The sequence below is a fragment of the Brachionichthys hirsutus genome, chromosome 9 (assembly GCF_040956055.1).
Source record: "Brachionichthys hirsutus isolate HB-005 chromosome 9, CSIRO-AGI_Bhir_v1, whole genome shotgun sequence".
In the NCBI taxonomy this organism is placed as follows: Eukaryota; Metazoa; Chordata; class Actinopteri; order Lophiiformes; family Brachionichthyidae; genus Brachionichthys; species Brachionichthys hirsutus.
This window is the reverse complement of record NC_090905.1, coordinates 4,315,937-4,343,892: the sequence shown is the minus strand read 5'-3', so window position 1 is coordinate 4,343,892 and position 27,956 is coordinate 4,315,937. Positions and strand designations below refer to the sequence as shown.

At 45.4% G+C, this 27,956-nt stretch overlaps 2 protein-coding genes across 2 annotated transcripts; both read right to left on the bottom strand.

The window, feature by feature from the left end:
• Positions 1-121: 121 nt before the first annotated feature.
• Positions 122-1,417, bottom strand: ndufa7 (NADH:ubiquinone oxidoreductase subunit A7). Its single transcript, XM_068743317.1, has 4 exons — positions 1,312-1,417; positions 1,052-1,101; positions 611-748; positions 122-308 (listed from the first exon to the last, which is right to left on the bottom strand). Exons 1-4 carry the CDS (start codon positions 1,360-1,362, stop codon positions 221-223), a joined length of 327 nt encoding a protein of 108 aa, XP_068599418.1. The 5' UTR covers positions 1,363-1,417; the 3' UTR covers positions 122-220.
• A 2,763-nt stretch (positions 1,418-4,180) lies between these two features.
• On the bottom strand, positions 4,181-20,261 carry mast3b (microtubule associated serine/threonine kinase 3b). The gene is made up of 28 exons (XM_068743491.1): positions 20,215-20,261; positions 17,934-18,023; positions 15,061-15,149; positions 14,642-14,714; positions 13,573-13,593; positions 13,254-13,332; positions 12,727-12,884; positions 11,558-11,633; positions 11,210-11,419; positions 10,526-10,627; positions 10,203-10,335; positions 10,029-10,096; positions 9,575-9,666; positions 9,268-9,476; positions 9,027-9,165; positions 8,758-8,890; positions 8,485-8,650; positions 8,193-8,294; positions 7,953-8,075; positions 7,738-7,850; positions 6,971-7,131; positions 6,687-6,808; positions 6,403-6,603; positions 6,031-6,239; positions 5,827-5,949; positions 5,587-5,723; positions 5,274-5,458; positions 4,181-5,190 (listed from the first exon to the last, which is right to left on the bottom strand). The coding sequence occupies exons 1-28, from the start codon at positions 20,259-20,261 to the stop codon at positions 4,181-4,183; spliced, it is 4,371 nt and encodes a 1,456-aa protein (XP_068599592.1).
• Between the last annotated feature and the right edge of the window lie 7,695 nt (positions 20,262-27,956).

Below are 27,956 nucleotides of genomic sequence, written 5' to 3'. Positions count from 1 at the left end.
ACATATAGTGTCGGTAACCTTGGAATGAGCATCAACAATTAAATAATTTGTCAAAAAAGTAAGTAAGTAACTCACTCAGAGGTGTTTGGTGAATAAAATTACAGAATTACCAGATGAACCCAAAAAAAAAGTAACACTTTTATTAACATTTACAGTGTACAGACAAGATGATGAGTCTCTACTGCAGATCTGGGGAGAGAATTTAGGGTGTTGAGGCTGCTCAGAGATACGGCTGGTCAGTGGAGAGTGACGGCTCCTTATATACAGCGCCGGGGGTCACAGGAAGCTTTGGAGGCTGAGACACTTGACTGGAACAGATCAGAAAAACATTCACGTTAACATTCATTACAAAACTAAACAATTACAACAGCTCGATGGACAATAAATGGTAAATGATCTTCATAGTGTTCCACCAAAAGATAGAAGACACATTGTGTGAAATGCTATCTACTGTATAACGTCACACCTATTAAAAGAACATCTTAAGTCGTGTTTCCGTTGCGTACCTCAGACTTCATTTGTTGTTATTTCAAGTTATTTTCATTCATGAGAAGCAGCCGGCATTTACACTGGTTATAATTAACACAAAAACAGATACTGATTCAGTTACCTGCCAGCAGACAGAGCTTTCTGTGAAGACATGACCACCGTGGCGGGCACAGACTCCCGGCGTCCATCTCTGGTGAAGTAGTAGTTATCGGCAAATTTATGGCTCGGGCCCACAGGAAGCTTAGGTGGCGGCTGTGTCCTACAGGGAAAAAGGTAATTATTGTTAGATAATGTTGTCAGATGGTGTCACCATCTTTCTACCTGTGAGAAAACCGGGTCTTCATTTGATGAGTGCCTGTCAGAATCCAAAGGGGATAATAAGGATAGATGTGACAAACCCTAAGCTGCCAGGTAATCAGCGAAACACTTATGGATAAGGCTTGACTGAATTAACAGGGACTATACATTTTATACAGCCTGTTGCTAATATGGTGACAATAAAGCTACTTAACGTCATGAGAAAGCCGACGCAAGTTTACCCTGGCGGCGCAAATGCTCTTACCGCTTCGCAACTTCTTCGTATCTCAGCTGGAGTTTCCCTTGCAGGTTGTGCTGAGAAGGAAACGCAAGTGAACGTTTAATTGTGTTTGCTACTATTATGACGACAACTATTAGCAGTGTCTACATTTGTATAGCTAAAGTAAGCTATCATCCGACTAGCTCCACTGGCTCTCCAGCCCGTTGGCTAACCACGAGAAGCCTCGAGTAGAGCTACTTTGGACCGCATTAAACGCCGGTTCGGATGTAGAGTTTGTGTCTTACCCCAGATAAGAAATTTCGGAGCCTTTGAATGATTTTGGTAGCAGTCGACATGTTTCTGCTGTTGTGAAGGGCACACGACTTCTTCGGATGCGTTCGGCAGACACTGGAGGCCACAGCGGCGCTTTGCTGCCCCCTACTGCTCATTGTTGATACTGCATATGCGCGTTATATTTTGACATTTGTTCGTTTGTTTGTCTTGAACCACATACACGTCACACTTGTGCTGGTGGACAAAATGATGGCATTTATTCTCGGTTATCTGATTACTGACACTGTATATTTATCAGAATAGTAATAATTTACTACAATGTTAACATCCCAGATTTTGTTCCTATTGAATTTAAATAAGCCAGTTTCCTCATTGGATTAACTGAGAAGCTTGGCCAAGTAGGTTGGGAAGGATCATTAAATATGCCGTTCATATGAATATAAACACATTTCAAAATGTTTCCTGAACTTTGGCCAAAAGATTTGTTGTGTTTTTAATTTTCTTAATATATCAAATACATTTTGTGTAGTAAACAATGATCAAGTAGACAAAACTCAAGCGCTAATGGAATCAGACTGATGCCAAGAGAAATACAAATTTAATTTGTTGCACAAGAAAACACAGTAAAGGCGCGACAACGCCAGTATACCATGCGATCAAGTATTACAGATGTGTGCTTAACTCATGCAGCATGCACATAGAACACTTGCACGTGTACAACAATTTCAGTTTGTTCTTCAAGATCAAGAGTAAGTTAAACAGCAGCTGAGAATGTTTAACTTTTCTCACCATACGGCTGTCACAAGCAAAGACTGCATTTGCATTCAAATAAACCCAGACTGCTTGGACAAAAAAAAAGGATGTAAACTAGTGTCAAATTGGCTGATGGTCTGTATTTCAATGCAACACACCTCTGAAGTAATCAAGCTTTATACGGTATATACCACCACTTTCTTTGTAGCTTTACTTTCCCTGTGTGACATAATTTTTGTGCAAATGTGAAAACAAATATTACAAGCCAAGTAATCAGGATCTTAGGCAGGAAAGGGGACCAGGTTCCCATTCCCCTCTCAATGCAGTTATTAAAACCAGGACGCTCAATGATCCAGTAACGTTAGATTCTCATTTTATAAAAAGTAGACCCGAGAGAAAACTGGTACAAAAAAACAGCAACAGTCACTGACAGTAAGACCATGATTGTACCAACTCTCATCTGTGTAGTGGAAAGGCGCTCATCCGGTCTGGATATTAAATCCCGTTATGAATCCAAACATTTTTTTTATTTTGTTATAAAAACAGCCCAATCCCTCAAACCACACTAACCAAAACTTCCTTCTGCCTCATTGTCATTGTTCATATCTTATCATTCAATACATTTATGTGAAATATCTTCTTTTTTTTGTTTTTTGTTAAATCAAAATATACATCGATATTTGTTCAATACAAAGACGTTAAAAAGCTGTTTCAGGAAGCCTGGGGTTGAATTCAACGTAAGGGTCTCCCCTGCCATCTTCGGTTTACCTCTAACATTCACTTAGAAAATTACATTAGTGCACTTCCTTCTCAATGTAAACATTACTACACAGTTTTGCGCATGGTGTCTCGTACATGCTTTTGTGTTGAGGGAAATTAAACTCCAAAAATACATCAGGTACAAAAAAAAAACTTATTTTGTAATAAGAAAAATCACATTTTGATTCTGCTACTCTGATATTTTTTGTTGCTTTGTGTAGAACAAGCTTTTAGAGTGAGACCGATTCCAGATGTTCGCTGGAAGAACCTAATTGATAACGCCTCGATTGTGACGCCATCACACCAAGTGAGAAAACCACACCAACGAACAACTTCATTATTCCCACGAGAGGTTACCAAGATACCAGGTGGAAAAAAAAATAAACACTCCTATTGAGAACTACAACCGACGCCTCCGTCACCAAACACTGCACTAACATCACAGCACAAATCGATTTCATAAGGGATTGTTCTCGAGGTCACACTTGGACTGCATCAATGTGCGTTAACAACCTGCATTGGCTGGTGCCACCATTTAGAGGACGGACTGTTTTGACCATGAACTCACACCGAACAATCATAAAACAAGTCAGAGGAAGTAATTCTAGATTAAATTTTTTTTTATATATATATATATATACTACAAATGTGACAAAGAAACACAGATCTTGGTGTTTTCTGTCACTGTGCTTCAACGCTACTTCTGTCCTCACAAAGGTGATCGTTTCATGAACACCAGCTTTGTAAAATATAAGAATTCCAAAGTTCCCGCTGCTATTTGACGCGTGTAGAATGGCGTGCTATTAAAAAGGCAAAAAATTGGCTGACAATAAATGAGAGACAACCACCATGTTGCTCACAGTGTGAAACGCAGCTCATTGTTGTGTTTACGGAGATCAAGATAATAGCAGCATTGCAACATACAACCGGAAGCTGCGATGATCCGATTTAAAATTACAATGAGAACCACAAGTTCAGCTAAAAAGAATTCTCGTACCTTTTGGTCCTTCAAGGCTACAGCGCTCCATCTACTGCCGCGGCTATTTAAAAAATAAGCATTTATTTAAAAAAAAGTCAAAAGACATAACAGTACATTTTATGGAGGAGGAGAGGGAGGAGTCAATTTTCTTTGACCAATGAGAACTTCCCTCTTTCTCTGTAGGTAAACGCAATCATAGTTTACAAGAGTAATAAATAAGACCCCGAACGTCCGCGCTGCCTTTTTGGCAACTATTTACAAATACAAAATTCAAGTAAAATCTTCTCCGCTCGGTCTCGGACAAAAAAGTTTGTGAATAAATTCACAAAAAAATAAAAATAAAAAAAGATACGGGTACAGCCGAATACATGGAGCGGTGAGTCCGTTTCTCAGACGCCTTTTGGTGGCGTTTCCTCTCTGCACTCTGTGGATGGTCCAGGCTGAGGACCGGTGGGAGGACGTCCCGCCTGAGAAGAAGAGGGTCCCACCTCCAGCTCAGGTTTGTCATCGGTCTCCTCTTCATCCGAACACGGCTCCCACTCGTCCTGCTCGCTCTCGGTGGAGCCCTGCACGGCAATCTGAGGCACCAACGTGAACCTCGTCACCGCCGGCGCTTCCAGATCCACTTCCTCACTGGTCTGGGGTCGCGAGGCATTCCAGGCCGTCCTCTGCTGCTGCTGCTGCTGCTGTGCTTGGAGTCCCGGGGCTGTGGGCGTCAGTGCGGTGCTGGTTTTCTCGTCTGGGTCGTCAAAGCTCACCTCCTGCACCGCCTCCTGCTTCTTAAAGGAATCCCGCCGCTCCGATAGGTTCAGCTTTCTCATCACCACCAGCTGCTCCGACTGCTCAAGCCCAGAGTCCCTTATTCTCTTGCCGCTGATGTACCCTCCCAGCCTACCGTGATCAGCCCCGATGTAGGAGCCTCCTGAAGCCCCCTCCGCCTCAGAATCCCCCAGCATGTCCCCCTCGCTGTAAAACGGCACTTCCAGCGTGTGCCTGCAAGACGTGTACGATTTCTTATCGCCGTGAAACATTCCAGACAGCTTCTCGGCCGACTGCACCCTCTTCAGCAGAGGGGAGCGAGGCGGCTCGGCGCTGCGGGGCCGCACGACGTGTCTAACGATGGTGGGCGGGGACAGCGTTTTGCCATGGTAGCTGTGAAGCGTTTTGGCGAAAGCCGAGAGAGGAGAGGGAGAGCGCTGTGGAGAAAGAGGCTGGGCGGAGGAGTTGCAGGCCAGGGGGGAAGGAGGGATGTTGCTGGTCGACTTCCGGCGGCCGACCTTCGTGTAGCGCTGGGCGGCGAGTTTGGAGCCGAGGCCGTGGAGAGAGCTGGGCCGGATGTGTGCCGCTGGGGAACTGGGAGAACTGGAGCAGGGGGAGGTGCTCTGAGGAGAACTATTTTCTGGGAAGCAGAAGAAAGTCAATGTTAAAAAATATTGCCTTTTACAACTATATAAATGTGCTGTTACACCACACTGATCTCACCGAAGGTCCGCTGGTCGGGGGCGGGGCTTCGGCAGGGCGTGGAAGGGCCCGGAGACAGGCTGTGCGTCGGCGACCCCGGGAGACTCTCGCTGGAGGAAACCGAGTGGTGGAGACCTGAGGAGAAGCTGCGACTGCTGTGCATTGCTGTGCTTTGCTTCGATAGTTTCTTCAAGATGCTTCGTCGCCTGGAAGAAGAGAAAATGAGTTTAAATATATATATATATAAAATGTGAGCATCCCCAAGACCCAGCAGGTTTTGATGGCGATCATTTGTCGTGTAAATAAACAACAAAGCGCAACACGGACTCCTCACCTGTCGTAATTGTCCCTCCTCTTACTTTTCTTGCTGCGACGCGCCATCTTGCCTTTGTTTTTGGTCTTCCGTGCCGGACCCACTTTGATGGAGGTGTTCTCCAGCGCAATAGTCTGGAGGGTCACCTTGCTGCCACTCTGAACATTTAAAAAAAAAAAACAGGAGCAGATAATGTTCAATTCGTGCCCGGATCCAATCCTGCGCAGTTTTAAAATCGATCTCATCAGACCGAACGAGCACCTTCAGAAGCAGCTCGATCATCTCAGGGTGGACCAGGCCTTGGACGGACTCGCCGTTCACGTGGGTGATGAGGTCTCCGGAGCAGAGGCCCGCCTTATGAGCTGGGCTACCCTCCTCCACGCTCTGTCCCAACAGCAATGAAGAGTGTCAGAGCATTCAATAACACGTGGCCCCTCTGGGGGGGGGGGGGGGGGGCGCACTCACCGACACCATGTGATGCACAGTGTAGACATCGCTGTCGCCCATGTAGACACGGATGGCCTGCAGGGTGAAGCCGTACTTCTTCCCCGAGGTGTGGATGACGATGGGAGGCCTCAGGCTGCCCAGGCTGAGGGACAGGTCCCGGTTCGGGGACGAGTCTCGGGACGACGGGTTGGAGATCGGGCTGGGCTGCAGGCCGACATGCGAGTCGTCTGAAACGAAGAGGAGCACTAGTAGTAAGCATAGCTATAAACATGCACCCGATATACACACACAACATATTCAGGAGTCTCAGGTGGAGTTCGGGTACTTTCATTATTACATTCTAAATACAGGCTTGTTTTACTTCCATGATTGAAATGACAAGATCTGTACCTGGAGTGATGATGAGAGAGAGAGCCGAGACCGACGCCGACTTGGAAACCTTCCCCCCACAGGGAAGCCTCTGCCTGTCTGGCGTCTCCAGTTGGTTTCCGAAGCGTCGGGGGCCAGCCGGGTCTTTGGGAGACGAGTGTTTGGCTCCGGTGCTGTTGCTTCTAATTCTGATCCTCCGTAGGTTTGAAACCACCACCTCAGCTACAGGAAACACAGACGCCTGGTTGTAATGTCACGAACGGAAAGGTTGGATTTGGTAGCACGATCGGTTTTGATTACCGTACCTTCATCGTCCGTGGAGAGGGCGAAGCGGGGCATCGCCTCCAGGCTGTGGGTGCTGCTCATCACCAGAGGGCTGGAGCTCCTTTCAGACTGGGAGGAGCTGGAGGAGGCCCGAGGGCGAAGGCTACAATGCAAAACAAACAGCCGACACAAGGGAGTGATCGCATGTTGCTTTTACACGGATAGAAGAGATTCCTTAATGGAGCGGTTAACCCTTCATTTCATGCAAAGAACTACAAATCAGAGGAGTGAAAGGATAGGAGTAAGATACGTTAGCCCCGCCTACCTGGCCATGCGTCCGGCATGTCTGCGCTCCACGCTGCCCTCTGCCGGGCTTGGGGAGGGACCGCCCACGTCCACGCGCTCCTCCTTCTCCTCGCTGTGGCTGCGGTCAGAGGAGAAGCTCAGGTTGGACGGCGTGGCCAGATGTTCTGTGCTGCTGTAAACCTAAGGACATCCCAGAACAGGCTGAACAAACAGAGCCGTGCGATTCTCGTGCACTTTAAGACAATAAACATGTATTTTCTATGATTTTTGCCTTTTCCTGTGTTCCGTCCTGCAAATCCGGCCACATTTGTCGCTAGTCAATAGCGACAAACAACCATCTTGCATGGAACTTTTAGACTTTCATGTTTTCAAGAGAAACCCGAGCAAACAGGCATCTAATCAATCGCATGTTCAGCGAAAAAGAAATCTGCTGCCAAAACCACAGTGGGAGTAAACGACCTGATGTGGAAAAGATTTTAACAGGACAAGTGTATTTAGTTTACATTTTAGACCAAGGAATCTAGAGGGCTTGAAAACCTTTGCAAGCTCTTCCTCCTGAGGTACAATGTGGTCCTGAGACAGGGCAGGCTCGCCCCAGCGGATCAGCACGCCAATCTAATCTCTCCGGCACGACACAGCTCGACGGTGTCAGAAAACGTTTCATGTTGAAACTGAAATTGTGCCTCTATATTTGAGTAAACCTTTCAAAAAAGTGTAAAACAAATCAAACCATCATTTCAAACCCCCCCCCAAAAGCTCCCGTCTTCAATCGGGTCGAGCCCTTACCTTGCTAAATCGATTGGACCAGGATGCAAACTGTCTGATTTCCAAGGAAGACTCTTCATCATTGGTTTCCTCGTCCTCGTCAGACGCCAAATGATGGTAGCGTTCTGAACGTGCTGAAAATGGAAAAGGGTGCGAGACACTCAGAGAAATTCACACGAAAGAAAACAGATAGAAAATACATGAAACAAAATTTCACATAATCTCCGACGGCCTACTGTCAAAGTAGCTGGTGTCGTCCTCCTCCTCCAGCTGAGGGATGAATTCCGCTTTCTGCCTCAGGAGTCCGTTCCAGTCGATACCCAGGAAGAAGGGATGCGGTTTGACCTCCGAGGCTCCGCCTGCAACAGTTCCCCAACCAATCAAATTCTGGATTGAGTATTAAAAGCTGTCACTTCAAGAACAACATCCTGATTTTTCAGTAACAGCGAGCAACAGAGTGGGTCAAGCGGCAGTACCGGTTCCGAGTCGGTCTAAAGGACTCTGTCTGAGCAAGCGGGTAATCAGATCTTGAGCATCAGCTGGCAACGCATCATCTTCCTCGGGCCAAACGATTTCATCTGCCAACAACACAGAAGTCAGATGTTTGTACTAAAACAAACAAGGTGTGTCCACATCTTATCTGTGTTCGGGTCAGAAAGAAAACCCGGAGAGAGTTCCAATGAAACAAACTATGTTGAAGAGATAAAAGGCTGCAAATCATTTATTTACAGTAATGAAGAATGGGAAAGTCTATAGTGTAGCGCTCACCACTGACAACTTGTCCAAAAAGCTCTTCGGGGGTGTCTCCGAAGAACGGAACACAGCCGACCAGGAACTCGTACAGGATGATCCCCATCGCCCACCAGTCCACTGGCCTCCCGTAGCCTTGCCTGAGGATCACCTCTGGGGCGATGTACTCCGGAGTGCCGCACACCTGCAGCACCAAAACCGCCACAGGTTAAAGGAACAGAAGGAAACCCGCTGCCATTTTGGTGCTGAATGCAAAAAGACAAAACACCGCAGCACCGAAAGTGGACTTGCCTGTTTGTCAACAAACTCCCTGGTGTCTTTCTCCACGTGACCCTCGTACAGGTTGGTGGTCATGTTCATCAGGCCGATTTTAGAAAGTCCAAAGTCTGTCAGCTTGATGTGCCCCATCGATGTGATCAACAAGCTGTTTGGTTGTAAAACAACAAAGACAGGACGCGCATGTGTGACGTTTGAGTTAACGAGTCGGCGAAGCGAGGCAGAGCCTCGGGTCGGAACCGTTTCAGACGGCGCTCATTTCGCGCAACGGTTTGCATTCTCACTTGTCGGGTTTGAGATCCCGATGCACGATACCGTAGTTGTGAAGGTACTCCAAGGCCAGGATGGTTTCGGCAAAGTACAGCCTCGTCATTTCCACGGGCAGGGGGCCCATGTTCTTCAGCAGGTTGGCGCAATCTCCACCTAAATGACAAACGGACCCGTTGGCACCGCGACGGCTTCAAACTCGACTCTACATTCATCAATGCGACCTAATGCGATAGGTCTTCACCGTCTCTGTTTTACCTTCAACATACTCCATAACCATGCAGAGATGCCGCCGCGTCTCAAAGGAGCAGAACATGGAGACCACGAAGGGGTTCTCAGCGAAGGTAAGGATGTCTCGCTCCACGAAAGCCTGCTGGATCTGGTTCCTCAGGACCAGGTTCTGACGGTTTATTTTCTTCATGGCAAACCGCTGGCGGGTCTCCTTGTGGCGGACCAGATATACAGCCCTATGCAACAAAAAAATTACACAAGCCTCATTAGAACCTATTGTGTTCAGAATACACTTCAAGAAAAGGAGAAGACGGCGTGAAGCCTTTCCTCTCACCCATAAGCTCCATTACTGATGAGTTTGATCGCTTCAAAGTCACTCTCCAGAGGTTTCCTCCGAGTCGGTGTCGGGGTCTGAGGAGCCTTAGTCTGCAGGGAGGAAGCCAAAATGAGAAAATGATTCAGAATTTGGGCCAATATGACTAAAACTTGATTGACTTCGGTATTTTCTTTAAGCTACTATCCCATCAACTGCGCTCTGCAAACTACAGTTCGGGTTTCTTTGCTTCTTTTAACGCAAACAGAATCCAAATGAAACACAAAGTGATTTAAAATATTTATGGGACCCATTCAAACTAAAATGGGTCGAAGGAAAGCACCACATCACACCCTCTGAGGATTTAGCACGGCTAACAAAATAAATAAAACAAGGGGCAGCATTAGACATCTATTAAACATTTAATCTCAGACCACACATGCAGTAAAAGGTAGCAACAAAAGCACCAGTTCACCTCCAAATTAGCGTCTGGGTCGACCGACATCAAAGGACTGGCATCGTACTGTTCGAGCTGCACCATGTCTGGAGAATGTAAGAGAGGGAGGGGGAGAGACACACCGAAAGAGTTGAAACGGATGTTCTATTCAACCATCGGACATTTTTAATGTGTAAGGCTTCAGAGTCTCACCTTCCAGGAGATCCCGCGTCAAACCCAGCTGGCTGATGATGTACCGCGGGATGTCCGTCTTGATTCCCTGGCCAGCCTTGGCGTGACCCTCTGCCGCCTCGAGTAGGTGATAAAACTCCTCGGGGTCAAACTCCTGTGATCAGCAATGAGAGTTAATTCCAGGTGGAGCGGCTGACGCCAAAAAAACATTCAAGTGCAACGTGCTCTTGCTTTTATTTTATACTGGCGACAAATCTGCATTCTAAGAAAGTTTCGACATGAACGGATTTCTACTTCTTGTAAACGCAGCGAGTTCATTTGGACTTTGCCCTTCCTCAGCTTACCAGACACTCCAGCAGGCGAGCGGGCCGGGAGATGATGATGAGGATCTTCCTCACCAGCTGGATGATGACTGTTACCTCTTCACTTTCAGAGCGTTCATAGGCCTGGAAAACAGAAGAGGAGCAGAAGCAAAATAAATAAATAAAACAGGTCACGTTCTTTATGTAATAAACACAATTCAGATAGAAAAACAAGATTTAATCATTTTGTCCGCCGCGTACCATGACTCTCCCCCCCCCCGCCCCTTTCAGAATCACATAAATCAAAATTTAACACTGAAACAAAACAAAATAAAAGAAGGGCTGAATTGAAAATATATTAAAAAAAGCCACAAACAAGGAGCCGCATCCAGTTTACGTGACTAAGATGTCATTTCAACGCTGACAAAGCGTTTAAGCTTGTGCGTGTGACAGAATTTGTTCCACTGCATGAGAACAGACTTATCAGTTCAGCTGGAGGTACAGAGCGTTGGCCACGCCGTCTGTCCGACCCGCTCGCCGAGAAGAACAGAACAGGTTGCTATAGAAACATTTGATCACAACACCGATAAGCTCCGTGACAGGAAAAAAAAGCAACTCTCAGTCGGGACGTTTCAGCGGACCAATCGACATTTCCGTTTCAACGCCGTCCCACGGAGAACATGAAGAATTGGAGTGGAAGGTCCAGCAGCTCATTAACCCCCTCACCTCGTGAAACAGCTTCTCCAGCTTCTCCTGCAGCTCCGCGAAGTAGCGGGAGGTAACCAGGCCCGTCTGGGACTTATCCAGACAGTCTCTGACCAACTCCACAAGCTGGTGCTGGATGAAGCCCAGCACCCCGTCAGACAAAGGGAGCGAGCTTTCCGGAGAGCAGTGGGTGACGATCTCAAACAAGCGCTCCTCCATCTGGGCCGTGGCCTGCACCCACACAACCACACGCAGGAAAGCATCGAACGCAAACCGTTAAAGCACAAACAGCTACGGACTTTTTGTCATTTCGACACGTCTCAAGTAATTCTTTCGGCTGCTTTAACATTCTCGCCGCACTTTGCGTACCTTTGGAAAGCGTTCTTTGTAAACGTGGTTCATCATGACGATTTCATTATCGAAGGAGACGCTCGATCGGCCGGGACTGAGACGGGAAGGAGAATAATAAGGTTGCATATTTTAAGAGAATAATAAATGCAGTTTAAAATTACAGGGTTCTTTTTATTTTTTTATACATTTGTATCGCCATCCGCAGTTTGATTTTTGATCTCTACCTGTCAAAATGCAACAAATTGTAAACCACATTAAACTTCAGGCTTGATGTCCTTCACTTGAGAGACCAACAGATGTTTGTTCTTCGTCATTTGCTGAAAACACCTTCCTCAAACAGACGGAGGGACAACCTGTCCCATGCAAACAGGCTCCTTGAGTCTTTTAAAGATGAGCTCTCTGCATCAGGTCATTCCAGCCCCGTCCTACAGTCGAGCCGCCAGATCCCCCGAGGCGCTCCATTAGGTGACGCGCCCCACGCACGGCACGCCATGGTGCCAGAACACAGAGCACTTGGGCGTCACAAGCGGCACCTTCAGATGTGTTTGCCGGTCATTCTGATGCATACGCATATTGTCTTCTGACAGTCTGTCATTACACAGCGAGACTGGGGACTCATGAATAATGCAAAAAATAAAACAGGCACTGCACGAGAAGAACTCCACAAAGATTTAAAAAAAATGTTTTCCACAACAAAGATGAAATTATACTATCAAACATGGAATATAACCGAATATACCTTGATTGTAAGCAGATGTTAAGGCTCATTTGATTTAGATTTACTTTGTATTATTTCATCGTCTTCCATCCTGCAGTGAACGACGCCAAAAGACACTTAAGAAGGTAGAATTCAGTTTGTGCAGCATTTTGTTCTGACAGATACCGACGAGGTCACAAGCAGCCAAGTCAATTAAATACGCAAAACCACATTACTGTTGTTAGGGGAATGTCAGGTCACGTTTGTGTAACTAATTATGACACAACACTAGGAGGACAGTGGGACTTGTTAGCGGGATAGACAAGCCAACTGAACTGGTTCTGCACGATCCTCATCGCAAGGCGGGTTGGGCCCTCCGGGCGCGGCGAACGCCATTTAGCATCGTATCCATCGGGTCCCAGACCACACAGTGTTACTAAAGAAAACAATCTAATGCGTGGCCGGACTTCGTTCTAATGGATCCACCCACCTGAGGCTCCGCGACCGAGGTCGTACGACCGTCGAGGGCCGCCCGTCCTCGTCGGTCGTGCTGTCGGTGCTGCGGAAATGCTTGAAGAGGAAGTGCAGCTCGTCTTGCGTCGGTTGGTAGGGAAGCTGGTGGAGGCGTTCCTGGGAGGATGAGGATGACTGTGGGGCCAAAAGAAATAAATAAAAACAAATCCCTCGAGTAGCACGATGTTTATTTCTTCCAAATGTTACATTGACTTGCTCGCCAGGCCAGGGTGCATTGTGGGAAATAATGCATCACTGCTATCATTGACCCGAGAGATGCGAGTGATATTTGTACTGAAGGGGGCCACATCTAGTTGGTCTCTAATGCCGCAGGATAACGAGGGCAGCGGGGGCCAATGAAGAGTCTCCTGCAGCTGCACAAGTTTTTTATATCTATATTTTGTTTTACACACACTTTATATCCTCATTTAAATGCACGGACTGTGGCTATTACTTCCAACAATGACTGGAGACGGACGAACCAAAGCAGAGGGGACGACTTACAGAGACAGTGGAGCTCGGCGGGTTGGTTCCATAGCCAGAAGACGGGAGGGATGCCAGGGACCATCTCCGGCCCTCGGCCCTGAGAGAAATGGACATGCACCGGAATTAGTTGCCATTTTATATTCAAAACTCTTTATACAACAGCCGACAGAGAAGTTCTGGGACTATGAGAGCATAAAATATGTGTGCGTTTTTAAATATTATAGCCAAAAAGGTTCTCTATATATTTGATACAGCTCTGTCGTATACTATACCTTCATGAAAAATTCTAAAACACACAAGATTTAAAAAAAGCTAAATATATATATGAAAGAGCTACCTGTCGGCGCGAGCCAGGTGACTGAGATCACGACAGCAGCAAAGAGAGAAGGGAAAGGCAAAGAACACGGTTTCAGTTACAGGTCATCCCACGAACTCCGACATTCAGCCGAGGGATTAGCTCGTTCCTTTGCCAGTTTTAATACACTCAGATAGAAGGAGCAGCCAGGGAGCCAAATTAATTCAAAGATGTAGTTTACGTAACAGAAACAAACCTCACTTCCCTCCATGAACGTCTTTCATCCTCCAATTTTCGTAAAAAGGAAAAAAAAAAAAAAGAATAGATGCTTACCAAACCTGAAGGTTAAGTTTTATCGTACTTGTCAGGCAGAAAAAAAAAAAAAAAACAAGGAAGCACGCAAAACAAAAGAGAGCCTTCCTGTGCGTGTTCAAGGTGCCACCTCACAATTGTAGGCTACAGCCGCCTGGAGCGAGACGAGCACATTGCCATGGCAACCGGGTTGAACGATGCACAAGTGGGCTTGGGGGGGGGGGGGGGGGGGTAACCCTGGATCTAACTCTACTGTCATCTTGCCAGGGAGGAGTTGGCTGTAGGAGACCTAGCAGAGGTGCGAACGCGCCAGGCTGAGTCACCTCGCTGCCGTTTCTCTGCAGCGCCTCCACACACGCACACACGCACGCGCACACACACACACACACACACACACACACACACACACAGTCACAGGGAAACGCTTGTGTGATTGAACTAGTTTGTGTATTTGAATTTGGTTCATTCGGCTTTGAGATGTCAGAATAAACTCAGTCCAGATGTGGTACGTAGTTCCTGTAATTTTATACGAACACCGAACCCTTCTGGAACCTCGACCGGAGTTTCATTATAGCAGCATCCCAAAGAGGACGACGGTCCTTTTAATGGCTGTGAAGATGCTGCTGTTGTTGCTGTCAGGCAGAAAGTCCTCTTCTTCTTATTTCCACGTCCAAGAAAACTCAAAAGTTGTTTTTCCGAAAATACAAACCTACGAATTCACCCACATAGCGATTCTTTAAATGGAACATATCGCCGGGATGCAACGCTTTAGATGTCAGGCGAGCTGCAAATCACGTACCTTCGAGCAAAAGGAAAGTTGAGGCAGGTGCCGGTCGACACATTTCGGGGGCTGTCCAGAGGGCTGCTCGCAGCTGAAAGAGGAGAGACGGCGTCACTATGGTTACCGGCCGCAGCTGTAATAATAACAAGGATGCGGAAATATTCTAAGACGAATGACATCACGCCTACAAAGGAAGAGCAATCACCTCGAGAATTAGCCCTCTGATATCACGCTTTGCAGATTTACTTCTGTGCTGCAGAAACGCAACCCGCTATGATGTCATCACCATCCACCGATCAATGCAACTCAAGTTGCGTTTGTGCAAAGCTTTTGGGGGGGGGGGGGGGGGCGAATATCTCAATCTGCATTTAAACCATGCTTCTGGTCGGTAATTCCTGGGATTACAGATTAACCTGGCATCAGCAAGAGGATCTTACCAGTGTGCAGCGACAGGGGCGAGAGCGGCCGTGACAGCGTGGGAGACGGCGTCCCGACGCCGAGATTCTTTCTGTTGCTGCTGCGACAGCTGGAGGACAAAGACGAGCATAATATTTATTCAACGACTCGTGATCTGCGAGACAATCGCATCCGGTGCCGTCCCAACCAGCAAAACCATTCGTGGTATGAACCGAGTCGCAGTGGTTGTTTATTTTAAAGTGAACGACAGAGAAATTCATTTATCCATCAATCAATCAATCCAGGCGATGCAGCAACTCGGTTTCTGAAAATACTAACGACACTTGAGAATTTATGCAATCAACAAACAAAACAAAAAATACACAAACCATAGTCTGGCACGGATTAAGATTAGACCCAAGAAGGGGCTGAGATTTCTTTGTCCTCTGAGCTCTAAGATTATTTCTGTCTTGAGAAATGGGTTTTGTATCTGCAACTCTGATTTGCGAGACAAATGCATCACACAGAGCAGCATGACGTCACATGAAGTTTAAGTATATAATGAGAAAACTCTTTGTCAACAGTCAAGGCTGAGCCACAGATGTCCAAAGCCCTCAGTGTGTGTGTGCGCGTGCGCGTGTGCGTGCGTTTTGTAATCCTCTGGTTTTGAAGTGAAGTAACATGCAACCGTTTTTACTGCGATATGTTGAACAGTTTGATTGCCTTTAACTAATTTGTGCATTGATCGATTAAATAAAAGTACTAAAAACACCCCCATGCAAAAAAAAAAAATACAAATACACATACAAATACAAATACACAGCTAAACCAGTGTGAGCCTGCGTTTTACATGTCGCTACCTTTTTGAACGCTTCGCCAGCACTTCCGGAACAACATTGGACTTATTTGGGTTCGGCACCGCAGACCACTGGCTCGGATCCGACATGCCGAAAGGGGGTTTTCTTCACACAAAAGTTAATGGAGGTCTCCTGACACTGGCTCTGGGTTCGAGGAGGAGAATCCCGCCGCCGCTCTGCCCACCATCGTCTCCGTGGCCGTTTCCTTTGTCACGCCGAGTTTTTCCTGATTCGCGCGGCCCAGCGGTCACGTCCTCCGGTCGGCTGTCCGGCCGCGGGCCTCGGCCTGAATCATCTCACCCACCGCGGATTGTTCGGACCGGGACCGGAACCGAGAACCTCACGGCACGGCAGCGGCGGGTTCGACTCTGACCTAACAGCGACGTCTGGCTGCGCACGCGTCTCCGCGTGAGGCATGATGCTGCATTCAAGTACCGCTCGTTCCCTTCGCTACCTCGCGCCCTGCAAAAAACATCTGTGACTCCCGGGCAACGTTCCCCTGTGCGTAATTACGCACAGCTGATACGGTCTTCGCGCAGCGAAAATCTACGTTGCGCACAAACAAAAATCCAACATAAATTAAAAACAACATAAACACGTAAAAATTCATTTAACACTTCTATTATCGCTTTTTTTTAATGTTATTTATTTTTATGCTATTGTGCACTTTGAGATTTGCTTTCAAATGTAAAGTGCGTTTAAAATAAAGTGTATTAGGGAACATTGCTCCCAGGCCCAAGCAGCAATGAAAGTTGAAGTTATGCAAATGTTTGTTTGTTTGTCGGAAAGATAGTCACAAATCTTTAGCGCATTTTGATGACATTTGAATTATGGGAGAATTTAAAAAAAAAAAAAAAAAAAGACATTTAAATTAGAGTTTCAAGCACATAGGAACACTAAAAGAGTATTTTGATAATTTTATTAAAAATAAAAATAGTGATAGGTCAAGCAAAGGTAATAATTTCCCTGCACAATTTGTGAAGTTGCACCACTGGAATCTAGAGGCCATCATCACGGTGAAATCTCTACAATGGTTAAGCCCTGGGAACGGTGATACAACTATTGATAAGGAGTAAAATAAAATATCATGCCGGCTGATAATTAAACGTTATGATATGATTCAGTGGCATGGCTTTACGTTATCTGCTTCCCCATTGTAACATTTAATATTTGGTTACCGTATAAACCTGCAGACAATTTGGTCAAAAGTTAGTTTTCACGACAAATATAATTAAACATTCAAATATCTGTACTCGTCATGTTTATCACTTTCGTCGCTCAGACCGTAAAACTATTTCCTACAGAACATGAAAGCAGCGTTATATTTTGGGTTAAACCATGAGGGGTTTGGTGGTGAGGAGAATCTTTGAAAAACTTTAAACAGTGGTACATTCCACTGCACAATATTATCGATAGTGTTCACATATACTGAAGCCACCGAATGTATTATCTGAATGCATTTTAATTATTTTGAGAACAAAAGAAATAACACAGTCGTCATTTATTTATCAGCGTACTAATATAATATCTGCTGTAAGAGAATAAATGTGCATCTGCATGTTGATCGAAAACAGGAGGGTTTGAAATGCAAAATGAGTGATCTGCCACATTGTGACACCAGCTTAAGGAATTTATGAGGGCTGCATTTTAGAGATATGCCCACTGGGCATTTGCTCATTTTCCAAAATAGAAAATTGAATTAATTTTCTGTATGGAGAATATAGTGTGACAGCCGAGCGCTGTTCACACATCCAGAAACATGCTGGATGCAGCCGCTTCTGTTTGCAGTGTTACCTGCCTCCACAGCACCAAGCACCGTTGCCAAGCAACTCACATACTGTAGTCTTAGTTGCAAGTAATAAATGATAGGTCTTCACTTCTGAACCAGAGGCACATTCATTTACAAAAACGTGTAAGTGTTGCATGTGTCTGTTCATATTTCACTGTTTTAAAGAACTTAAACTGTAAAATCTATAAACTAACAATTCACAAACGTGAATAGAAGTTTTAGTATGTCTAATAAGACTGTGGCTAACTGATGCATTGATCAGCCTTACCTCCAGGGATGAAGTGTTTGCAAGGGGCTGCAGGGGCTGCATGGGCTACACGGGCTCAGCAGCGTGGGGCTCTGGCAGGTGGGTGACAGACTGCAAGGTAAGACACGTTTGTATAGATTAGTGCCCTGACTCGGGCAAATCAGCGGGCACACAGACATCAGTCACCAGACAACAACATCTGAATTTTAATCAAGGATTCAAGTTGGACGGCTTCTTCTCGCTGTCGGACACAAATTTGTGGTCGTTGTTCTCCAGCTGCCTGCAGGGTGACGCTGCTGCCTCTCTGATAGCATCGTTTATTACTGGGTTGGAGGCCTAAAACACTGTGTGCATCTAATTCATCTGTTGCACCACAGGAAATTAAAAGCTGGGTGGGGTGTCAACAAACAATAAAGGAAGCTCTATGTTTACCGACCATCTGATTGAGTCCATATGAATTTTGAAATCATTTTCTCACATTTTATTTTAGCATCAAAAACCATGCCTGTTCAGCTCTCCTGGGGTTTGACACCTTTCCCGTTGCTGACCCAGCAGCAGAGCTCAGATGCGAGCTCTGCCTTGAGGGCTTCAACAGTGTCGCTATTGTCTAAGTTATTGCCGAGGCTTCTCAGTGCCAAACACAGTTCTCGCTACCAAAGCTCTAATGAATGTGTTGTCATAGTAATGCGAGGATGATGTCGGGGAAAAAAAACAAGTCTCGCACAAAGACTCCTCATTCTGTTGTGTTGTCACAATACATGCAGCTCATTATGCAGCATTTTGTCTGGACACATTCTCTCCCACTAGCCCGTTAGCCGAAGCCGCTTGAGTGAGTAATCATTTGCCATTTCCATGTTGCGTTTCCCTTCGGTTGGCGCTTCACGCACAATCCTCTTCAGAGTGTAAACCGAGTAGAAGATCTCACGCTGACTCATTGGTGACATTCACGTTGAATTTCTGATTCACTCAGATGTTCACGTTTTTTAAAAAAAGTCTCTGAAATCGCATGCAATGGCAGCTACAATCTGCCATCGATGAGCCAGCGACAGCCTTTAATGCAAATATGAACAACAGGAACGGCATTCAGAAGAATTTACTTATTCCCGAGGTATGTTTCTCATAATTTTGATACCTTCAAATAATGATGTTTTAGAAAACCACAAACAAGGCATAATAGCTTGCTCAAATGTATTCTAGAACCTCGTGTGCCTGAACACTCACAAAGCACAATCTACATGCAGCAGCAAGACTGAGAACAGACTTATCAGTTGCCATGCTTGCCATTTTTTCCACTCCTGAAAACTATATGTCACAAAATGTGTTTCGAGTAACTCGTCTGATGTGCGGCCACCAACAAAACCCTGGGCCCCTCCCAGCTCATCCATGTGGGGGGGGGGGGATCTCTAAAATGTCTCGAAATGAAACAAAAGAAAAAAAAACAGCACATATGAGAAGGTCCACAGAGGAGGGAGATGGACAACAGTATAAGCAGGGAGCTCCCACAGCTTATGGATCAGCATCTAATGGGCAGCAGGTACCCCCTGCACACACACACACATAAAACAAACACACACACACACACACACACACACACACACACACACACACACTGAAGAAGGCTTCATTTGCTGTGGAGGAAGAGTGGGCGGGTATAAGACATGCAGCCATGTCCTTTGATGCAGACACAATTCACGGGTTAGCAAATGCTGAAATGAATATCTGTTCTCCCGGAAGACTGAAGCGTGTCATCGGTGCAAGAAACGTGGAGTCGGGACGACGATGAAAAGCACGACACTGAGGAAGCATTTAAAACCATTCAACGTTTGGTACAGTCAAACTCTTAAAAAACAAACAGCACAAGCTGCTTAGTCTCACATGATCATCGTTGGTCCGTGATACGAGATGATCCAGAATTATGCAAAAACAGTGAAGTCGCTTTATTTACACATAAATATGTTCAAACATTGGGCAGGCAGGGAAGACCTGTTGAAAACCTGTGTTGCTGATAAGCGACTGGAGGCACCTGTAGCGGCTCTCATCTCTGTCTTTGGGATACAAGAGCTGAAGCTGTAGATGGAATAATGAAGCCTAAATTAAATGTTATAGAGACAAAGAGGATTTATTATTTTTTATTTTTTATTTCCATCCTACCGTTTTGACCAAAACCTTTAGAAGCAAATGAACAATGTCAACAAAAAGACTACAGGTTGAAACTTAAGCGGACTGAGTTGAGTAAACGCAAATATACATTGTATACATTGTCATTTAATCTCATTTCAAGAAGAAGAGAAAACAAACTTACTCGAGAGTGAGAGAAGGGATCTTTAGTTTATCTCGCCTTGACTTCATGTTTTGCTGATCACCGAGCGGGGGCTCCTTTTACGCAGCACGGACGCGGCTTTCAGACACTCATCACTGCGGTGGATCATGACTAAAAATAACCCTCCTGGCAGGGTGTCGTTTATCAGCGGCTTCCAGAGACATCTTAAATGGGAGTAGAGCCAATAAAAAGGCGTTCTTAAAGAAGTGAAGCGCGGCGTCGGGTTTTTGCGCGTCCTTGCTCAGCGTCTGTCTCCAAGGCGCACGGGAGAGCGACTGCCACAAAGCCGAGGAGAGAGAGAGAGAGAGAGACGGGTCACCACGCACCAACATGTGACTATCGCTGGTGGGGGAGGGCGGGATGGGGGGGGGGGGGGAGCATTGAGAGGGGCGGCTCAACACATTTGGGTATCGGCTACCGACTAAAGAGGGCAGATCGGTGGGAGAGGAGAAGTTGCCTTAAGGGCTTCATGATTCAGGTTTCCAGTAGAGAAGTGGAATAAACACACTGCTGTTACTGTACGTTCTGTTTGTCCCCCGAGGTGTCCCCCACAGCAGATCAACCTTCCCCACTTCACCCTGTCCTTTGCATCGTCCTCCTCAACACCAGCCACTCTCATGTCCTCCCTCACTCCGTCCATGTATCTTCTCCTGGGTCGTCCTCTAGCCCTGTTCCCTGGGAGCTCCATCCTCAGCATCCTTCTACCGATATAGTCCCCATCTCTCCTCTGGATGTGTCCAAACGATCAAAGTCTGTCCTCTCTGACCTTGTCTCCAGAAAGTCTAACCTTCACTGTCCCTCTTATTGTCTCATTTCTAATCCTGTCCAACCCGGTCACTCCCAAGGAGAACCTCAGCATCTTCATCTCCTCCACTTCTAGCTCCGCCTCCTGTCTTTTCCTCAGAGACACTGTCTCTAAGCCGTCCATCATGGCTGTCCTCACCACTGTCTCTGAGCCGTCCATCATGGCTGTCCTCACCACTGTCTCTGAGCCGTCCATCATGGCTGTCCTCACCACTGTCTCTAAGCCGTCCATCATGGCTGTCCTCACCACTGTCTCTAAGCCGTCCATCATGGCTGTCCTCACCACTGTCTCTAAGCCGTCCATCATGGCTTGTCCAAGCGCTGGGAATTAAACAGCGCCGTGAGACCTCGTGGGATGTCGCGCTGATGAAGCCGGGGATTGGGGAATACCTCTGCTGGAAACCGTGACAGCTGCCATATTGGATGCGGTTTCCCACTCTGTCACGCGCTGCGCGTGTGCGTGTGCGTGTGCGTGTGTGGGCACCTGCTGACTCCCGAGCCTTTATTTTACTGCTGTTGTGTAGGGAGTGAGTGTAGGCGGCGCGTTCAGACATCGCGCACGGTAACTGCTGTGAAAAGCATTTGTGCGCATTTGGCGTTTATTCCGACGCTTCTCCGGTCTGCGCGCACGTGCGTCTAACACGTTTCTGCAGCATGCTTGAAACGTGCGCGCGACCGTGAAAGAGCGAATGCGTGGACGTGGAAATGCAAGTCCATACTTGAGAGTCCAATTGTGTGCGTGCGTGCGCACGTTCCACTTTGCGCCTCAGCTTGGTTTCTGCAGACTTCCTTTGTCTCCAACGCAACCGGTGACAGCAGCGTCTTCCTGGTTGCCAGGACATGAGCAGCAACTAGAAAGCACTCAGAATGCATAGACCCCCCCCCCCCAGCAACAACACTGTCACTAAAACCATGACAACCACTGAAAAATATCCAGGGCAGGACATACCAAAACAAAATCCTGCATCAACCCAAAGTAAGATGATGCAGAACTCTTATTCCAAATCCACAATTACCTAAAATATATCCATATATTTCTAAATATCTCTTCCTGTACCCCCCCCCCCCCCCCCCAGGTTTTATATCTGATCTAGTTTAGGATCATCTCAGCATCCACCGGGATGAACTGGGGAGATGTCTGGGAAACTCGTCTTAGCTTTCTGCCTCTGCGACTTGACCTTGGATAAGTGGAAGAGGATGGATGGATGGATGGTTTTTACAGCTTGATTTGATGTCTGACAACAACCATGAAATGGACTGTATAGCGGAATCAAGATGCCGACACTGAAACCGCTGTGATTGGGAACGGAGTCTGGTCTGCGTGTGTCTGCTGTTGGGTGACGGGGAGTCGTACACCATGTTGCTTCATGTCATGGCGGGCGGTGTGAGGGGGTTCCCATTCAGATTGCCTGGTAATTGTTTTGCCAGTGCAGAATTTCATAGGAGAGTCAGTTTCTCAGTTACCATGGAGATAAGGATATTCCTGCTCTTCTCATCAGTGTGTGTGTGTGTGTGTTTGTGCTTCTTCCAGTCTCTGCTGCTGCTGCATGAGGCTTAACTAAACACTATTTCAACGAGTGTTCTTCAGCAAATAGCAGCGAAGGAAATTCATACCAAATCAGGAAATATGATTATATCTAATAAACATTGGCTTTTTTAAAATTTTTATAATTCAAAATCAATTTTCAAATGCCAATGGAGGAAGAATACATGAAGCTTAAATGCACAGATGAAATGTACAGTGACATAAAAAGGTCACTATTTGATCCTGACAGAACATGACAGGAGGATTAAAATAGGCTTTTAAGAATAATAAGTGAAAAGAGCCGCAGCTGTGTCTGCTGAACAAAGCTGCCACCGAGAGAACCACAGCAGAACCCAAATGGGTCAAAGCTTTCAGAGCTGGTGCACCAGGTGAATGCTTGTGGTACACAGCGCCCTCCAAAGGGGGCATCCTGTGCCTGCCTGCAGTGGAAAACAAAAATAGCCACACCAGTCTTCTAGTACATGCACCCCAGATCCACTCTGCCTGCTCGCTGTATTGTCAGCATTTCAGTGCTTGGTTTTGTGTGTCTGCCTGCTCGTCCCCTTTTCCCTGCAGCCAGGCGTTCCCTTGAGGCATCTTTGTGTTCTGGATTCACATGCCTACCTGCCTGCAGTGGGATTCCTGTTGCAGTGCATGTCCCTGAATGTCTCCCCACTCCCAGGCCATGCCTGCGTTAAAAAGAGATCTACATTTTCAGCTGTGATTCGTGGCACCCTGGTTAAGATTAATACGCTTATTGGGTTGAGTCATACAATTTTAATGAACTGACGATGAAGTACTCCGACCTTTCTAGCCTATGAGGTAGCTTCTAGGACACTCTAACAAATTCTTGCAGACTGGCACAAACATAAAGTGAATTCAATGTTTCTAAGAAAGTACTTTTGCAGCTTTTTGTTTCATTCATGGCGCCACCATTGATGTCTTATCTATGTGATATTCTGTCATGCGTTCATCAGCCCATGTTTTCATCACCCCCCCCCCCCCCCCCAAAAAACGTTTACTGCGCATTGATCTGGATTATCCAAAGCAACGGGATGGAATATGTCTGGGATGTTTTTTAATTATTAATTACATTTTTTGCATTTAAACACATTTGTTGGGAATTTTTGAGCAACACAAAACTGAGTACACAATGCATCACCAACACACAAAATAAATAAATAAACACACACACACACACACACACACCATGAGCAAACACCCCCTTTTAAATCTTCCATTGCAGCCTTGTGAAGGTGTAGTTAGGTAAAGTTGTGTGAACACAAGTTCCTGTCACAGTTTCCTCCAGCCAGACACTAAAACTGCAACTTCAGTGGAAATATCAGAGAGAATGATTCATCACACAAAGCTCAGAGGAATCGGTGTGAGCAGCAGCGTTGGGGACATCCTCACAAGACCTGCTCGACTACCATGGCTCGCAGTATCGTCTCAAAACCTCTCGGCTTGGTTTTGATCACCGCAGCTCACGTGGTGTTAAACGGTAAGCTGTCTACTATATCAGGCTTTGAGAAATTTCCCGCCGATGGAGGTTTTTGATTTTTACTGCTTTCTTTCTACTATATTTATTAATTCTTTGCTCAGTTACATTTATATTCGGACAGGACTGTGTTTTCCCGACTGCACTGAATGGATTGGCTGTGCAACTTTTGTTTTATTTTTATATACCGGTAATTGTATATCTGATGAGATGTCTGGATGTGGAGTTTGAAGAGTTACAAATGAAAAAGTAAGTTTGTCTTTAATAAAGAATAAAAACAAAACAATGGAAAAACACTGTGGAGGGACGGGCTGGACGTCAGGATAAAACAAAAACAAAACAATCCACAGCCAGAAAAGGAGCCAAGGAAGACGGGCTGGAGTAACAAACAAAATACAAAATCAAAGTACACAGCCACCATTCATGACACAAAAATACAACCTGAAAACTGGAAGGTGGCAGATCATCAGAATAAGACAGAGGACTGAAGACACAGCGAACAGTAATTTAAGCAGTCTGGAGATGGGAATGGGTTCAGGTGTGTCGGCCACGCTCTACCAAGCCGTCCTCTGCCACGCCCACTGCAGAGAGCGGAAAACAGAATGAACGTGGGAAAGCACAAGGAACGCAAAGGATCAATATCAAATACCAAAAACGAACCCTGACACTCAGGGAGCTCTCAGGCTGTTGCTTCAGGCCCGACCACGAAGAGAGAACAGAAACATTGTGATGTCATTTTGTGCTTTTCACTTTCACTACCTTATCCCAAAAATAAAATGTCTGTAGAATCAGCTTTACAGCGATGCAGATTAGTTAGTAGTTATAAATGTAAATATGATGACACTGGTAATGCTGGGTTTTTAATATACATTATGAATTTAAACATGTTGTTAAACATGTATACTGTGTATAACAATAACTATCCTATTATTTTATAGCATGTTAGCATCACATCTTCTTAATCACAGACTTCTCTCGTTTGATCTTTTTACAGTGTCCGACCAGGTGAGGGTCACGGGGAACTTCGGCAGCAACGTCACCCTTCAATTCACATTTATGCCGAACATCAGCCTCACGGAAAGCAGCCATTTTATTATTCATCACTACACAACAGGCCAGAAGAAGGTTGCTGAGTATAAACAGGGCAGCGAGGAAAATGTTTTTCATGTTCACCCTAAGAACTCATCTGTATTTTGGCATGTTAAAAACCTCATGCTAAATAGCAGTGGAAACTACTACGCCAGTTTGATTAGTAAGCAGGGACCTGCCAAAAAAAGTTACGAAGTGCAGCTGGTTGTCCGGGAGGAGAACCGAAGCAGCACAGGTACAAGGTTATTATAATACAGATCATTTAGTATGGATGTGTGATCAGTCAATGAAGTATATAACATAAGAAATGTTTTCTTTTTCAATGCCATTTCCTCCTGCAGTTCCTCGTTTGCAGCATGTGATCCCAACAACAGAAGATGGTGTGACTTTCTCTCACGCGATGATAGCTGCTGCCGTTTCACCCGTGCTGCTGTTGGTTCCTGCATGTCTGTGCTTCATCTGGATTCTAGTGAGGAACAAAGGTGGCAAAAGTAGGAAGAAATTATACTCTTCTATGGATTGTTTTTATTTATTTTTTATTTTACCTGTGACGTTTGTAAAAAAATCCTTACACAACAGCAACATATTTAAGGTTAATACATTCTGTCAATTTTCCCATGCCGTATTCTATTGATTAAAAAAAAAAAATCTTAGTTAAACTCTTAACATTTGACATGCTCATTTAGGAAATTATAATCTAGTAATGTATGCATGTAATCACTGGGATCCATTTAAACCCACTCACACTTCTAGTTTTAGGCTATAGTCAGAAGTATTCTTTAAAGTTTCCAAATCAACAGAGTGAATATAAGAAAGTAATTGTTATTCTTCGGAGGAAAAAAAAAAAAACGAGTACCGGTATTTCAAAAATCCCAACTGCATGTTTTCCATCCTTTTGATAAATGGATTCACAGTTTTTGAAAATAGGTCCTTTATTAATGCATGCAAATTTAAGCGCGTCATCTGTCACAGCCGGACTGGTGGAAAAAAAGGAACAACTTGCTATCAATGCACTTTCACTTGAGTGGCCTACTTGAGTAGGAAGAAGGTTCTGTTTGAAGTCCCACACAACATGCCATGCATTTCTGAATGAAGATTCAAATGCAAGTTTTTTTTTCTGACCATACCCTCCCAAAAGATAATGCCAATCAAATCAGGGTAATGGAACTGCTCCAACTGTAACATGAAAACCTGCAAGCGTTCCAGAAGCTTCCATCACTCCTTGTGTTATTTCACTTACAGACAAACCACAACATCCACAGCAACAAAGCTCCAACCCTACAGTACAAGTAAGAACACACTTACCCCCCCCCCCCCCCCCCCTCACTGAATATGTCAGCTTGACTCAGTTTGTTGTTTCAGAACACTGAGAACATGCCTGCACCCACTCTGGTCTACAGCCTCCTGGACTTTCCCAAGAGAACTCAGGCTGTTTTGGAGACCGATCCATGTGGCACAGAGTATGTTGTTGTCAGTTATGTCAAATAAGAGCGAAACTACGTGATGCACGAGCTAAATGTAAAGACTGCTTTGAGAAAAGTCATGAGAGAAAACCTACACAATTAAAAAAAAAAATGTTTCAATGAAGTGTGATATATTTGTAACATGAGCATTGGTCATGAGTCTGTGTCACGTTCAGTGTTGTTCACACAGAAATGTGGAGATGTTTACTGTTAAACCAGCTTAAATAAAGCCACGGTAAATATATATATTGTTCTTTATTGGCTCTTTGTTCCTTTCGGATTGTTTGGCCCCTAAACCCTAGATTTCAGGATCCTACATGCTTGTAATTGTTAACAAACACAAAAAAAAGACAATGGATTGAGTCACGAGTTTTAATTACCTCCGACAAGGAGGTTATGTTGTTGACGGAGCTTGTTTGTCTTTGTTTTTTAATTTATTTAGCCTGATTACGGAAAAACTGCTGGAAGGATCTTGAATAAAAACTTAGATCCCATTCAGATCCGGATACCCATCTGGATAAAAAAAATATCTAAATTTTCCCATTTTCTCATAATGGAGGCTTTTTGGCGGCTGTGGCTCAGTTGGAAGAGCGGGTTGTTCAGTGATAAGTAGGTCAGCGGTTTGAATCCCGGCTCTGACTGTTCACATGTCGAAGTGTCCTTGGGCAAGACGCTGAACCCCAAATTGCTGCCAGTGGGTGTGGCAGCATCTTGCAAGGCAGCAGTCGCCCACTGGGGTGTGGGTGTGGGTGAATGTGAGGCCAAATTATATGGTAGCATTGAACAGTTATATAATATAATAACAACAAATGTTCAAACACTATATTGCATGTTAATGCATTTTACTCTTCTTAAATTACACACAGATAAAACACTGTGGTATCTGCTCATAGTATTGTCTTCACCACATCTCTCGTCTATCTATCTTCTTCCTCGTCTCTCGGTAGCCTGCATATTTGTGGTCGGATGGTGCATTTGAATTTTGATGCGGTGATCTGTCGTATGTCAACCATGGATTACATATTTAGTTGATTCTTCATGCAGGTCACAGCCGAATGATTTTAGGAAGGGGGGGTGCAGTGAAAGAGTAGTGTGGTGAGAAGCGCTTGTGGTCCATCATTGCTTCTCACAAGTCAACAGCACACGTTGCACTTTGAACAAGGTCGATTTGAAACACCACAGACGCGTCTTTGGCAATGAGTAAACTAGCACCTGACATTGCATAACGTTTTTTTGCCTTCCTGTCACATGTTCACCTCTTGACATTCACTGTGCTACTTAAAATCTAGATACACTTTTTGCATTCTCAGGCTTATGGGTTACACCACAGCTTAAATATACAAAG